At 39.3% G+C, this 17145-nt stretch overlaps 1 protein-coding gene across 1 annotated transcript in view; it reads left to right on the top strand.

Moving 5' to 3' along the window:
* Positions 1-17145, top strand: part of LOC103605228 (chromosome unknown open reading frame, human C9orf135) — a 104603-nt gene that overhangs the window by 48526 nt on the left and 38932 nt on the right. Inside the window, exons 3-4 of the mRNA XM_008589814.1 lie at positions 3444-3562; positions 4463-4531. Coding sequence (XP_008588036.1) covers positions 3444-3562; positions 4463-4531 — 188 coding nt within the window. The remainder of the gene's footprint in view (positions 1-3443; positions 3563-4462; positions 4532-17145) is intronic.

Below are 17145 nucleotides of genomic sequence, written 5' to 3'. Positions count from 1 at the left end.
ACTGGCTGAGCGTGGTGCGGGCGCAACACTGAGGGTTGCGATCCCGTTACCGGTCAGTAAAAAAGACAAAAAGAAAAAACAAATACTAGCTAACAGAATACAGCAACATATATGCAAAATTATACACCATGAACAAGTGGGATTCATCCCTGGGATGCAAGGTTGTTTCAACATATGCAAATCAATAAATGTGATACATCATATCAATAAAATCAAACACAAGGACCACATGATCATCTGTATAGATGCTGAAAAAGCATTTGATAAAATTCAACACTCATTCATGATAAAGACTCTCTACATGTTAGCTATAGATGGAAAGTATCTCAACACAATTAAAGCCATATATGTTAAACCCACTGCCAATATTATCCTGAATGGGGTCAAGCTGAAAGCTTTTCCCTTAAGAACAGGAACTAGACAAGGATGCCCACTCTCACCACTCCTATTCAACATAGTGTTGGAAGTACTAGCCAGACAAATCAGAGAAGAGAAGGAAATAAAGGGCATCCAGATTGGAAAAGAAGAAGTCAAACTGTCACTGTTTGCAGATGACATGATCCTATATATCAAACAGCCTAAAGCCTCAAGAAAAAAACTCTTGGAGTTGATAAATGATTTTAGCAAAGTTGCAGGATACAAAACCAACACACAAAAAATCAGTAGCATTTCTATTCTCCAATAGTGAACATGCAGAAAGAGAAATCAAGAAAGCTTGCCCATTTACAATAGCCACCAAAAAAATAAAATACTTAGGAATACAGTTAACCAAGGATGTGAAAAATCTCTATAATGAGAACTACAAACCACTGCTGAGAGAAATTAAAGAGGACACAAGAAGATGGAAAGATATCCCATGCTCTTGGATTAGAAGAGTCAACATTGTGAAAATGTCCATACTACCCAAAGTGACATACCAATTCAATGCAATCTCCATCAAAAGTCCAATGGCATTTTTCTCAGAAATGGAAAAAACTATCCTAACATTTATATGTAATAACAAAAGACCACAAATAGCCAAAGCAATTCTGAGCAAAAAAAATAAAGCTGGAGGCATAGCACTACCTGACTTTAAACTATATTATAAAGCTATAATCACTAAAACAGCATGGTACTGGCATAAAAACAGACACACTGATCAATGGAATAGAATAGACAAGCCAGAAATCAACCCACACACCTACTGCCATCTGATCTTTCACAAAGGCACCAAGCCTATACACTGAGGAAGAGACTGCCACTTCAGCAAATGGTGCTGGGATAACTGGATATCCATATGCAGGAGAATGAAACTAGTCCCATACCTTTCATTGTGTACTAAAATCAACTCAAAATGGATTCAGGAATTAAACATACATCCTGAAACAATAAAACTTCTTAAAAAAACATAGGAGAAACACTTCAGGAAGTAGGACTGGGGACAGACTTCATGAATATGACCCCAAAAGCATGGGCAACCAAGGGAAAAGCAAACAAATGGTATTATATCAAACTAAAAAGCTTCTGCACAGCAAAAGTAACAATTAACAGAGTTAAAAGACAACCAACAGAGTGGGAGAAAATATTTGCAAAATATACATCTGACAAAGGATTAATATCCAGAATATATAAGGAACTGAAAGAACTTTACAAAAAACAAGTAACCCAATTAAAAAATGGGCAAAAGAGCTAAATAGGCATTTCTCAAAGGAAGATATACGAATGGCCAACAGACATATGAAAAAATGTTCAACATAACTAAGCATTCGGGAAATGCAAATCAAAACCACACTGAGATACTATCTCACTCCAGTTAGGGTGGCTAATATCCAAAAGAATGTGAATGATAAATGCTGGCGAGGTTGTGGAGAAAAAGGAACTCTCATACATTGTTGGTGGGACCTCAAAATGGTGCAACCTCTATGGAAAATGTGAAATACTGCCATTTGCAACGACATGGATGGACCTAGAGAGAATTATATTAAGTGAAATGAGTCAGGCACAGAAAGAGAAATATCACATGTTCGCACTTATTTGTGGGAGCTAAAAATAAATAAATAAATACACAAACTGGTGGGGAGGGAAGAAGACACAACAATTACAATTCCTTGAAGCTGATATGACAAACGAACAGATATTAGGTTGTTCAGAGGGAGGGGGAGAGAGAGGAGGGAGGGAGGTTTTGGTAATGGGCCACAAACTCAACCAAATTGTATATTGACAAAATAAAATAAAATTTAAAAAAAGAATTTTTTTTTACTGGTGAAAATAATAAGCACATACCTAATTTTTATCAACCTTCAAACAAAATGGTGGCAGCTAATTTTTTCCCTAAAGATATTTTTTCTTTTTTTGTTGTTAGAATATATAATACGAGGTGTAATACAGTGTCCCCTACCATTGACTTGTGAACCTCGAAATCAAAGAGGAAGACTAGCTGTGCTAAGGGTATATGGGCCAGGGCAGGGAAATTGGGCTGGGAGGCTAGTGATTCAGGAGACTGAGGTCTTAGAGAGCAGTGGACAGAGAAGCCAAGCATCTAAAGAGCCATAGAGCAGACCAGGGAACCAGGACCAGAAACTGTGGTTAAAATTGTTTTGAGTAGGGTAGATTCCTAGTTATAGCAGCGCCTTGGTACTAACCCAAAGTGGACTGAAGGTGTTTGACTATAGCTGTGACCCTCTTGCAGTTGAAGGCTACAGGCTTCTGAAGAGTGGTCTGGCTTTTTCTAAACAGGAAATTTAGTGGGATTAACATGTTCTGGGGCTTCATTGGAAGACCTGGGGAACCTAGTCGTCAGGTTCAGGGAAAGTAACCAGTTTGCTTGGTGGTGAGTTCTGGTTCTCTGCTCTGAAGCTCCAGATTCAGGATCTTCTAGAATTTTGTATGGAGAAAATATTTAATCCTTTGCATCTATTTTGTTTATAAAATCCCATAGATGCTACCCATGATGCTTCTGCAACTTGTTTGGGTGCATCTTATAATTCAGATTGTCCCCGCCAGTAATAATTGCTTGATAATTTACTGAATTATCCTCTATGACAGAGAATGGATAATAATAATGATGAGGACAATAAAAAAAATAATGGTATCTGAAGTCCTTTGTGATTTACAAAGTGATTGCTACAAACATTTTCTTACTTAGGGAAGTTAAAATATACCGACCCTGAGAAGGATAAAGAAGAAAATAGAAAGTAGGTGGAGTTACTGTTTAGTTGAATGCAGCACTTTCCATTTCATAGAAACGACCAATTTCATTTTTATTCTTCAACAATGTGCGGTAAGGAATTGCCATTTTTTGCATATTTACCATAAAACAGTTGACGGCTGGGAGATAATATTTATTTTTTAACGTCAACTGGAGTTAATGATTAAAGTCAGAATGTACTTCAATAGAAATATATTTTGGTAACTATGTTTGGTGATTAATTTATTTTTCTTATATGTGACTTCTACGTTCCCAGATTTGGATATCAGAAACACATGAACAGATGTCACAAGTTTGTTTAAACACAGAATTGGCTACAGTAAAGAGCAAGGCCTTACTAAATGAGGAAACAATGTGCTGTGGGATTATTGAAAGGTATTCTTAATACTTTCCTTTGCTTACAGAACATGCACATGGAGGAAAGGATTTGTGTAAGTAGCAAAGAGGTAAAGTGGCCCCAACTACACATTATAGGAACACATCAGGCCCTTTCTCTCAAGCTTCTATACTTTCTGCTCATGCTGTTCCCTTTGTTCGGAGTTTCCTTTCCTTTAATTGTTTTCTAATCAACAGTCTATTCTGAGTCGGGCTAAAATGTCATTTCTTCTTTAGACCTTTTTTCTGACCTACGGTTCTGACTACCTGGGTTTGAACCCCAGCTCTACAATTTAATTATGAAAGTTATTTCGTGTCTAATCATCAGTTTGTTTGCCTCTAAAATAGGAATTATAAAAGTATTTACTTCATCGGGTTGTTCTGAAGTTTAGGTGAAATAAACTATGAAATGTGCATAGAAATATTTCCTCACATACAGTAAGAATTAGTTAAGCTGTCACTAATCAGAATTAATTACTCTTGTATCCTTGCCCTCTCAGTATTTTATGTCCTACATAATGGTTGGACTTGCATCCTAGTTATTTATATGTATGTGTTTCCTAGACATAGAAAGTTCCTTGAGGGTAGGAATAGTTTCCTAGCCATATTTGTAGTCTTGCAACATGGCGCAGTGCTTCTCTATGAATAAAGTTCATGACATAGACTTTGTCTTATATTGTAATTATTGAGAAATGCAGTTAAAGTAATGACAATATGCTAAAACTTCCATTTACTTGTTGTGACATTTTATTTTGCAAAGTGCGTAAAAGTTGCAAACATAAAACTCTTTTAAAAATAATCATCATAAAAATTCAGTCCCAAATTAGTTTTGTATTGGTTTGAAAGTGTATATACATGGCAGTCTGACGTATTTTCTAAAAATTGTTGTCTTGTTTCCAGGGACACTGGATTGCCTGCCACAGGCTTTGGAGCTCTCTTTACCAGACATCCACCAGATCTGAGCAAAATGTTAGTAGTCCCCAAACTGCTGCAGATTGTACAAAATGTTTCTAGATTCAGGAGGTTTGTTTGCAGGGCTGAAGGTGTTGAGAGGTGTGCCGAGGTCAAATGAAATGCCCTTGAAGTGGCGTTTTAAGACTTTCCTTTAACAAAAGATTTTTTTCCATCAATATGCATAGCAATAATAATAATAATAAAGCAGTTGATCCTCATTATATGCAGAGTACATACTGGCAAATTCTCCTAGTTGCTAATATTTATTTGTAACCCCAAGTCAATACTCGCAGTGCTGTTGTGGTCATTAGTGGACATGCACAGAACAGCAAAGAATTTGAGTCATCTGACCTGCACACTCTCGGCTGAGGTCAAACAAGTTGATATTCTGCCTTCTTGTTTCAGCTTTCACACTATGAAGTGTCCTTTCCACAGTTACCTAGTGCTATGTTTTTCGAACGTTTATGCATCTTGTTGGTGATCTCACGATTTAAAATGTCCGCCAAGCATAGTTCTGAAGTGCTGTCATGTTCCTAAGTGCAAGAAGGCTGTGATGTGCCTTTCAGAGAAAAGACATGCGTTAGATAAGTTTCATTTAGACATGAGTTGACAATATATGTAAAACAAAAATACACATTAAACAAGGTTACGTATTGATCAATTGGTGAGAATGTTGTGGTCACAGGCTTGAAGAAACCTAGCCCTGTATTTACCCTAAGAGCGATGGTTCAATATTTGCTAATTCAGTGTTCACAGCAACTTTATAGTGCATTACTGTACGCAATGAGAATTGACTGTACAGTAAGAGACTACTATTTTACTGATAAAATAAATAAATTTATTTTGGTGGCAACATGAATTGTTACTACAAAAAAGAAATTTCTTTATGTACTCATTTTTCTAGAGACATTCATAATGTATAGATAAGTGATGTGGAAATATACTTACAAGCATGACAAAATTCTAAGTATTGGATTGTGCATTATGGGGTTTTTGTGAAAATTAAGGAAATTAATATATGTAAAACAATTAGAACCATGATGCATACATAGTAAATGCTCTACTGGACATTTGGTGAACCCTTTCAGTCTATAAACTCATATGAGTTAAAGGGAATTTTCTTGATTTATTTCATTTATCTCATTCTTGATTTATTGCATCTTCTCTGTTCTCTGTTTTGTAAATCCTTTATTTGGTTATTGGGTTGCTTGGCCTGGTCCTCTAATTTTTTTGGTCTTTTCTCTCCTATTTTCTTTTTGTTTTTATTATCTACTTTCCCTTGTTTCTTCAGCCTTACTCTTGAATTCTCTTTTTGTTTTCTGAATCCTTCTGTTTTTATAGGACTTTTTTTGATTTCATGACTGCAACACCTTCTCTTATCTCTCTGGAGATGTTAGTGATAGTTTGTTTTTTAAAATTATTCTTCCCCATGCATAGCTTTTTTTTATTCCAAGATGTTTTTGTTTCTGTTTATTTGTTTGTATGGTATCCATCTTCCATGCTAGAGGCATTTTCCTCAGATGTCTGATAATCAATACTTGGTTTTATGCTCATGATTAAGAGATGAGCTCTGAGCCTGTGAGCGAGGCTTGTTGACTTAGAGCTGCATTGGAGGAATCTAGGTGGGTTGTTTTTTCAACAAAGCCCAAGTGTCAGTGTTTTAGTCTTTACTCTTGGGCTGGTTGGATTCCCATGCGAGGGTCCCCAGTCTCCCATTTGAAGGGTGAAGGGCTGGTGCCTGTGTTCTTGGAGTGAGTAGTGCACTTGGGCCTGCACTGTTTGGAGGACAAATCAGCTGTCAGCGCTGTGCCCCAATGTTCCTCTGGCATGCCCATCTCCCCCACTGCCCATACTCCAAACGCTTCCCATGGGATGGGCCATGTGCCAGTCCCTTGCAATGACTCACTGGTCTCTGAGTGGCTCCTTTTTTCAGTTGTTGTGGCTCCTCACCCCTATGTGGATCCATAGGAACCCTGTTAGTTGTCTTGCTGGTCTGAGGACCACCAAGGTCCTATTCTTCCCTGCTGTCTCCAAGCAACTTCATAGGAAGGGCACATCTGTGGTTTTGCCAGCTCTTGCTCTGTGCACTCACCAGCTCCAGTCCTAAAGTGGCTGGGATTCGAAATGGTGGGAGCAATGCTTTCTTTCTCTCACCGTGGCTTCTCCTGCCTTCATGAACTCTGTAGGTCTCTCCTCCTCTTCCACTGAGCTCTAGCAGCCCCAGGTTGGCTGTCTTTTTAATAGTTGTAAATTGGTTGATTTGTAGGAGAGAGTGACACTGGGGACTGTCTATTCTGCCATCTTGACCAGAAGCTCTAAAGGCAAGTTTGATACAAAAAGTAAGACATATGTACCTCAAAAGTGAAGTATGGGCTGGCTCCAGGAGAGTGAGCAACAGCCCTGCCTTCTTCTTGGATTCAACTTTTATAGTTTTGGCTATCTATACATATTCATGATATCTAATGAATATTCAGCTAAGGGGGGTGGTTTCAAGTTGTGTAACCTAGTCTTGTACATGCTCAGTTGGTCTCTTTGGAGCATGCTCATTGGTCAGATTCAATCACTTGCACCAAATATATTCAAATATATTCTGGGTGATCTCTATCATATCCAGTGTTAGGTCATCTAAGGGATAAACTCCTTTTTACTGAGCATGCTCAGCCACTGAGATTATCTAAATTTGCCCCCTATGGTCTCAATCTCCATGTGCTGGTGCCAAAAATAGGTGCTACGGGCTTGAGTCCTCGGAGAGTATTTTGAGACCCAGGAGAGTGTCCTGAAACCTGATATGGGGGGGATCGAGCACTTACTGTCTCATGAAGTCATCAAGTCTCATCTGATATGCCACTTCTTCCAGAGGACATTCCCAGGCTACTGCTGCCCCCACTCACGATGGCTTGGTTGGGTCCCTCCTTGTGGGTGTCCATAGCACTGTGTACTTCTTTTATCCTATTCATCTTTGTTGTAATTACTTGCATTCTTGTCTTTATTGCTAAATTCAATGCTTTGAAAGGTGAGACTGTCACAGCTTTGTCCCCAGGGCCCAACAGAGAGGCTGACCTACAGCAGATGCACCATGGTTATATCCTGAATGAATAGATTATTTCTGATGTCAAACTCAAATTATAACAGAAGGGGGTTTGGCTAATTTCTATCTTATTTGATTTAGGGATTCAAGGTCTGTAAAAACAGAAGTTGTTCTCAATTCTATTTCAGTAAATACCTCAGGAGACATGGTCTTTTGGAAAATCAGCCCTTATTAGTTTGAATTGCTAGACTTGCTTGTTTGTTTTATTTGATTAATGAATATAGCAAGGAAATAAATACATGAGCACTTTCTACCATTCTCTGCTAATTTCACAGGTAATTTTTTTCTTTCAATGTACATTTTTTTCTTTTAATGTACACTAATTATAGGATGTTTCATACAATAGAATGCCGTGGTGTTTTAGAATCTGCTCTCCCGAATATTAAAATTTCTTTTGCTTCTTGCCAACTGTACAGCTGTGGAAGTTAAATGTCAACTTTAAAAGGCAATGAATAAGAATGAGTTTGTTCAATGGACCAAAATAATGTGCTTTAACTCATAAAAAAAAAAAAGGCTGTAATCATAATGTAAATTTAAACTTCAGGTTACCTCTTGTGGAAAAAAAATCAGAATAAAGGTACACCTTTGTTATTTAAGAGACATTAGTCCAATGCAGTTATCTTAATTTTTAGATAACATACATTATGTTGTGATGGCATTTGGCTGTCTCTTTTTCTCATAACTCAACCTATGGCCCATCTACCATATTCTGAACAAATGTGAAGAAGACACAACACATTTCCTTGACAAATTGGTAGCAGACATCTCAGTGACACATTTTGAAAATCAGAACAAGTAGAATCTTTTATGTTGCTAGATTTATCACTCCTGATCTTAACTAGAGAAAAGGGTTCTGTGAATAATTCCTTTCACATATGTCACAGATTGAGATAAATGAAGACAATTGTAATACAGGGAGCTGTTGGGTTGAGACTAAAAGTGATATCAAAGACTTAAACTTTAAAAATGAGATTTAGAGACTTTGTGGCTAGATTGAGCTCATCTATAACGAGAGCTGTTGTTTCCCTTGAGGAGAGCTGGTTGCATTCCTATGAAATTCATTCCTATGAATAAGATTCCAAGGAACTGACATTTGCCAATGATGACAGGGGTAAGATTCAAGGAGTCTCAAAGATCTGTTAGACATCAACAGTGCTCTTTCGGTCCCACAATGATACACTTGTATGTGTAGGGAATCTCTAACATACATTACTTTTACTGCATGGAGAGAGACAGTTAAGGCACAGAAAAGTAATGAAAGGCATATTTCCTTAAAGGCAGTAAGAAAAGCGTATGGGAACACTAATGTAGTTAGTAAGTTGTTTTAAGTGTCCCTGTTTGCCTTTCTACCTGATTCTCAAGCGTCCTTAAGTAACTTCCACTTAATTTGGAAGTCCTCTTTATGAGGCATGGAAAACTAACTCACTAATTATCAGATGGCCCCTGTGTATCTGATATCTAATACCAAATTATTTTATGATTTGTCCATAGAACCAGACGACTGTAGCTAATTCATTCTAAGAAGTAAGGTTTTCCATGTAAGAATATCTGGACTGTTTCTGTGATCATTAAACAAACAACCAGAAACCAAATCAACAGATCAAACAACAAAAACTGTATCTAGCATATCCAAATTTGAAAGGGAAATGTAGTAATAAATATGATTTTTTGTTAATGTCTTATTTCTCAGAAGCCCTCATTTACATACACACAAGAATTTGTGGTCCTGGGACATTGCTCCACAGAAATCAGTTTTTTGATAGGGAAAACCAGTTTTGGCACAGAGTATTTGCTGTGTGAGAAGCAGGTCCGTGGGAGCCTTGGTCAGTTGGAGGGCAGCCCAGGAGCACTGAACACCTGCTGGAGGACGGAGAAGTACCCCAGGTATACACAAAGTCAGCCCTAACGACTGCATCCTGTCATTTTTACCAAGTTTCATTGCCTCCTAGTGGTGGTGACAATTGCATATTGTTGAAATTTTATGATAAACGTGTCTTCTTTCCAGAATTCTTCCAAACACTGATGTGAGCCAGATGGTGAGAAGAAATAAATTAATAGTGTTTTGGATCACTGGGTAGCTTTTTGGACCTTGTGTGGTTTTTCAGAAAGTGGTATGGAAATTAGGAAACCTGGGTTCCTCTTCTGGGCCTGTAGTAAACCTGCTACGTGACCTTGTGCTGGCTCTCTGGATTCTGGTTGTTTCCATCTGGAAAATGAAGAGATTGAACCAAATGATCTGTGAAGTCTTTTTCTCCTCTAAAATTTTATGGCTCTAAGGAGAAGGCCATATACAGTTGAGTAAATGATCAAGTTAAATGAGGCCAAGGAGTAGTTCAGGCAGTTAACTTTCCATTGTTGGCATAGAGCACTTATCCTTATGTGTGCAGAATGGTCATGTCAGAGTAGCAGTAGCAAGCTTAGGCCACACTTTAAATTCTTTCAACTTATTCCTCTCACTGGGGCTTTTAGCATCTGTAAAACCTTTGGCACTCTTCAGAGGAAAGGGACTGCATATGTATAGTGAGAAGGTTTTTTTCTTTTCTTTCCCTTTTGCAAAGTACAGTGCAAGACTTTTACTTTTGTTTCTACTTAGGCACTTGTGTGGTGGCTTGTCTCTTGGTGATACAACATCCAGTTTTTGAGCATTTTTCCAGAAGAAAATGAAGTTTAGGAAGTTGTTCTATGATGATGAGGAGGAGAGCAGCAAAGAAAATATGAAGAGGAGAGTGGTGTGGTGAAAAGACCGTGGACTGGGAGTGAAACAGGCCCGCATTCAGTTCCTGATACGCCATCTTGTTTGTTGTAGGACCTTTTGCTTTTGCGTGTCCAGCTTTCTTCTTTTGATGGACAAGCTGATTATGTTGCCCGTTCCCACCTCCCACAAGCCCAGGTGTTGAGCGTGTGCTTCTGACCAGGCCGATCAGAGAACACTTTAGGATGGAGTTTTGGGGAAGGTGTCCTTCTTCTGCTCCAGGTTGCAAGTTACAGAGGACGTCTTGCTTCTGAGCGAGCATCGATCTATAAATGAGGTTAAGCAGAGATGTGGAAAAATACAGTTCTGATGACATTCTTTCTACGTGAGCTGATATTTTTCTTTTTATTTTTTTTAATCGCAGTTGAGTTGAGTTTCTATAACTTATAACTGTAAGAGCAATAAAAGCAAATACGTACATGGTGCTTGTTATGTGCCAGGCACTACTCTGCGTGTTTTACATATGCTAACTCATTACTCCCTACAAAAACTCTGTGAGTTGGTTCTGTCATTATCTGTGTTCAGATAATGCAGAAAAACAGAGGCACAGAGAAGTCAAGTAACGTGTCCAGGCTCTCACAGCTGGCAAATGATAATGAGCAAGGATTTGAACTGAGTCAGTCTGATGCCGAAGCTCATGCTCTTAGCCACTCTTCCATGCTGCCTCTGAATGATTGGCCAACGAGCAGAACTCTGATATGTGCTTAAGTTCTCTGAACATCACTTTCCTCTGTAAACATGGAGATACTGATTGCTACATTTAGGCAAGCTAGGCCTTGAGCACTGTATTAGTCAGAGATCTCCAGAAAAACAAAACCAATAGGATGAGGAGATTTATTGTGGGAATTGGCTCACGCAATTATGGAGGCTAACAAGTCCTACCATCTGCTGTCTACAAACTATAGAACCAGGAATGCCAGTGGTGCTAACTCAGTTTTTTCAGAGATCTCCAGAAAAACAAAACCAATAGGATGAGGAGATTTATTGTGGGAATTGGCTCATGCAATTATGGAGGCTAACAAGTCCTACCATCTGCTGTCTACAAACTATAGAACCAGGAATGCCAGTGGTGCTAACTCAGTTTTAGTCTGAAGACCTGAGAACCAGGGGAGCTGATGGTGTAACTCCCAATACAACTCTGAAGGCCTGAGAACTTGGTGGGGTGGGGGTATGAGGGCACTGGTGTAAGTCCCAGAGTCCAAAGGCCTGAGAACTAGGAGTTCTGATATCCAAGGGCAAGAAAGAATGGATGTCCCAGCTCAGGAAGAGTCAGGTCCTGCCTGAGTTTAGTTTGTAATTTAAGTTGTGTGCCTCAGCATATGACTGTTTTAATGGCAGGAAGTAATAACCTGCTCTATTGCTATCCTTGCATGATAGTTTAAATAATTTGATAAGAAAATTTATGTGAAAGCACATGGTATAGTGTCTGTTATATCCAAAGTTTGGCATCACAGTGGACTGATGGCTCATGCAGACCATCCTGGTTCCCTGTAAGTCTTTGTTGGATCTAACTTCATTAGAGTCACCATTCAAGTTACATCTACCAAGCTCAAAGTCAAGTTTCTTTGTGCTTTCAGGTGTGCTTGGTAAGGCTCTCAAGATAAAATTATGAAGACAGGCTAGTATGATTTACATATTGTGGTTGCTAGTCTCCAAAGGTGCCCCAACAATCCCTTCCCTCTGTGTACATGCATGCTGCTGCTCCCATCAAGGGGCAGAGGTTATTTGCTTGCTCTCTGAACCTGGGCTGGCCTGGTGACTGGCTTTGATCAATAGCATTTGGCAGAAGTGATATTCTGAGACTACTGAGTACAGACTTTACAAAAACTGGCACTTGCTTCTTTCTGATTCTTGGACCCCAGCTGATATGCCATGAGAAGCCCAAGACACATGGAGAGACCACATGGAGAAGAGCAAAGGAACTGTGTTTGACAGCTCCAGCTGAGTTCTTAGACAATAGACAAAACAAACTGCCAGCCATGTGAGTGAGCTATCTTAAAGGTATTCAGTCCAGCCACTGGATAACTGTAGCTTTAACTGACCTCCCATAATATAGAAAACCATCCAGCTGAGCCCAATCATCCCACAGAATAATCAGAGAAAATAAAATGGTTGTTTTTTTAAGCTACTAAATTTTAAGCCACAGAATAGGTAATTGAAACAACCTTCATATCTCTAAATACCATGTTTATGTTGTTACTTCTTCCAATACTAGGCCTATAGGCATAGTTTTTGTCCTTGCTAATCCTGACAAGCTAATGAAACAATGTGACACAATAATCAACTCAAAATGGATTAAAGACTTAAATGTAAGACCAGAAATTATGTTTTTCTAGAAGAAAACATAGGGACTTGACTGGTCTTGACAATGATTTTTTGGATAGGACACAAAAAGCACAGGTAACAAAAGCAAAAATAAATAAGTGGGATAACATCAAATCAAAAAGCTTCTGCATACACAAGGAAAAGGCAAACTATGAATTGGGAGAAAACATTTGCAGGCCAAAACTCTAATAAGGGGTTAATATCCAAAATATATAAGTAACTGATAATAATCAATAGCAAAAAAATACTTGATTAAAAAATGGGAAACAATATGACATTTTCTCAAGGAAGACATACAAACAAAATCAAGGGGCAGAGGTTATTTGCTTGCTCTCTGAACCTGGGCTGGCCTGGTGACTGGCTTTGGTCAATAGCATTTGGCAGAAGTGATATTCTGGGACTCCTGAGTACAGACTTTAAAAAAACTGGCACTTGCTTCTTTCTGATTCTTGGACCCCAGCTGATATGCCATGAGAAGCCCAAGACACATGGAGAGACCACATGGAGAAGAGCAAAGGAACTGTGTTTGACAGCTCCAGCTGAGTTCTTAGACAATAGACAAAACAAACTGCCAGCCATGTGAGTGAGCTATCTTAAAGGTATTCAGTCAAGCCACTGGATAACTGTAGCTTTAACTGACCTCCCATAATATAGAAAACCATCCAGCTGAGCCCAATCATCCCACAGAATAATCAGAGAAAATAAAATGGTTGTTTTTTTAAGCTACTAAATTTTAAGCCACAGAATAGGTAATTGAAACAACCTTCATATCTCTAAATACCATGTTTATGTTGTTACTTCTTCCAATACTAGGCCTATAGGCATAGTTTTTGTCTTTGCTAATCCTGACAAGCTAATGAAACAATGTGACACAATAATCAACTCAAAATGGATTAAAGACTTAAATGTAAGACCAGAAATTATGTTTTCCTAGAAGAAAACATAGGGACTTGACTGGTCTTGACAATGATTTTTTGGATAGGGCACAAAAAGCACAGGTAACAAAAGCAAAAATAAACAAGTGGGATAACATCAAATCAAAAAGCTTCTGCATACACAAGGAAAAGGCAAACTATGAATTGGGAGAAAACATTTGCAAGCCAAAACTCTAATAAGGGGTTAATATCCAAAATATATAAGAAACTGATAATACTCAATAGCAAAAAAATACTTGATTAAAAAATGGGAAACAATATGACATTTTCTCAAGGAAGACATACAAACAAAGAATAGGTATATGAAGAGGTGCTCAACATTACTAATGATCAGGATAGTACAAATTAAAACCACAATGAGATATAATTTCATACCTGTTAGAGTGACTGTTATCAAAAAGACAAAATATGACAAGTGTTGGCAAAGATGTAGAGAAATTGTAATCCTTGTACACTGTTGGTGGTGGGTATGTAAAATGATGCAGCCACTATGGAAAACATTATGGAAGTTCCTCAAAAAGTTAAAAATAGAACTATCATATGATCCAACAATCCCACAAATGGGTATATATCTAAAGGTAATGAAATGACTATCTTGTAGAGATGTCTGTACTCCCATCTTCTTCATTGTAGCATTATTCTTAATAGCCAAGATGTGTAATAAACCTAAGTGTCCATTGACAGATAAATGTGTAAAGAAATTGTGATGTACATATACAGTAGAATATCATTCAGCCTTAAAAAAAGGAAATTCTGGTCTCAAAAGAGGAGGTGCAGCAAGATGGCTGACTAGAAGTGCCCGGTGTGCATTCTTCCCACAAAAAAGGACGAGAACAACTAACAGACACCTAACCATCGATGCACTCTGGGAGAGTGCAGGAGTGCAACAGAAGACTGGCAAGATCCCTCTAGAGCACGAAAGCCCAGGATGGCAGCATAGAGAGGAGAGGTGGATGGCCTCAGCTGCCAAGACTCCACCACAGGGATTGGTGCAGCAGGGATTTTCCCTTGCAGGGAAACCAAACCCCATGTCCACTACAGAGGCCTGAAGTTCCTTTTTCAGTAGGATTCCACAGCCCTTGCAAGCCTCAAACCAAGTGTAAGGAGCTGCCTGGAAGACATGCACTGCATTGCTCCAGTACAGGAGCACATACTGTGCACTCTCCACCCCCCACCTTTGTGACTTAAGCTGATGCAGTATGGCACAGTCTTGAAACCAGGGCTACTGTGGGAGCATGCCCTGCCCTGGAGGCCCGTAGCCACTGCACTTCCCCAGCCTTAAGGCTTTGCCATCATCCAATGCACTCATACAAGAGGATACAATGCCCTGATCCCAGTGGCTTAAAGCCTGGCCCCAGGAGCAGCTGTGGCTCTAGTCCTCCATGTTTGGGAAGCCAACCCCAGGCCTGCTGAACTGTTTCACTCTGACCTCTGGCTGGGGACATGGGATCAGTCTGCCTCTGGCAGACTGGTCACCTTCAGCCCTCTGTGGCTCTAGTCCTCCATGTTTGGGAAGCCAACCCCAGGCCTGCTGAACTGTTTCACTCTGATCTCTGATCTCTGGCTGGGGACATGGGATCAGTCTGCCTCTGGCAGACTGGTCACCTTCAGCCCTCCCCACTTCCCTCCTATACCCTGCCAGTTGGCTGAGTAGTGTGCTCCTGAGCCCCTAACCCAGAGAAACAGCTCATAATGCCTAACCTAACAAATATGTCCTTGGGCCAGCAGAAATGAAGCACATTTGTGCCCTCAACAGACCTGCCTAGCAACCTCACCTACCAACCAAGAAGGGGCTAGCCAGTCCTCTCTTGGCAGGCCCATCTAGTGGCCTCACCTACCACCCAGGAAGCAACTTAGCAGTCCCACCCTTGGCAGAGCAAGAAGTGGTGCAGGGGATGGGCCACTGGCACACTCACACCCATCTACATGAGCCAAAGTTTGCCTATGTTCCTGATTCAGAGAAACAACCTAGCTGTCATAGCCCTGGCAAATCCACCCTTGAATCTTTGTGCTACCACATGCACATGCATCTGGGTGAGAAACAGCCTCTTAGATCCACCCCAAGTCAGAAAATCAACACAGGGACCCTGCCACCAACAAACCAGTCTCAGAGAACCTGCCATGCCACATGCCTGTACCCTCAGCCTGAGAATCATTCCAGCAACCTCATCCCCACTCAGCCAGCTCCTGAGATGACTGACCCACAGTGTGCATGTGCATACCCTGGACTGAGAACCAACCCAGCGAGCCCTCTGTAGCAAAGCTCCCAAGCATAGGCTGCTGAGTCACTTGCAGACATAGAGAAAGTGGATTATAGCTGTATAAACTGTGCAGGGTCTACACTACTGCACTCACCCAGAACAAAGCCACTGTACCTTACCCAATCAACATACTAAAATGTATTTCTAGGTGAAAGTCCTTTCCCATACAAGCCACCCTACAAAACTCAAAGATGTGGCTGTTCCACCTGATGCACTAATATCAACACAGGGAAACAAGAAACGTGAAAAAATAAGGTAATGTGACACCACCAAAGAAACATAATAATGCTCCTGTAACCGATCCCAAAGAATTGGAAATTGCTGACTTGCTTGAAAAGTAATTCAAATTAATAACCTTAGGGAAACTCACTGAGATACAAGAGAATACAGACAAATGATTCAATGAAATAAGAAAAACAATTCATGATCTGAAGGAGAAATTTAGCAAAATGATAGATACCATTACAAAAATCAAACAGAAATCTTAGAATTGAAGAATTCATTGAATGAAATAAAAAAATACATCTGAGAGTCTCAGCAACAGATTAGATCAGGCAGAATAAATAATTTCTGATCACGAAGATAGCAGTTTTGAAATAACACAGGAAGACCAAAAAAAGAATGAACAAAGCCTACAATATTTATGGGATACTATTAAGTGAACAAATATTCAAATTATAGGCATTCCAGAGGAGAAGAAAACAAAAAAGATATTGAAAACCTATCTAATAAACTAATAGCTGAAAACTTCCCTAGTCTTGGGAAAGATAGGAACTTCCAAATCCAGGAAACTCAAAGGTCCCTGGATAGATTCAAAAAGGCTCTCTCAAAAACACATTATAGTCAAACTTTCAAAAGGTAAAGACAAAAAGAGAATTCTAAAAACAGCAAGAGAAAAGCATCAGGTTACTTGTAAAGGAATCCATGTTAGACTAGCAGACTTCTCAGCAGAAATCCTACAAACCAGGAAAGAGCAATATATTCAAATTAACAAAAGTAAAAAATTACCAGCCGGGAATATTATACCCAGCAAAGCTATCCTTCAGAATTGAAGGAGAAAAAGTCTTTCTCAGACAAGCAAATATTAAGAGAATCCATCACCATCAGACCTGCCTTACAAGAAATGCATAGGGGAGTCCTCCATCTAGAAGAGAAAGAATGATAACAACCATTATGAAAATGCCCCAAAATGTAAAACTTACTGGTAAAGTAGATACACAAATTAGAAAGAGAAAGGAATCAAACTTATGAATACAGAACATCAACAA

Source organism: Galeopterus variegatus, unplaced genomic scaffold (assembly GCF_000696425.1).
Source record: "Galeopterus variegatus unplaced genomic scaffold, G_variegatus-3.0.2 Scaffold5662, whole genome shotgun sequence".
NCBI classification, from domain to species: Eukaryota; Metazoa; Chordata; class Mammalia; order Dermoptera; family Cynocephalidae; genus Galeopterus; species Galeopterus variegatus.
This window is presented reverse-complemented; position numbering and strand designations above follow the sequence as displayed.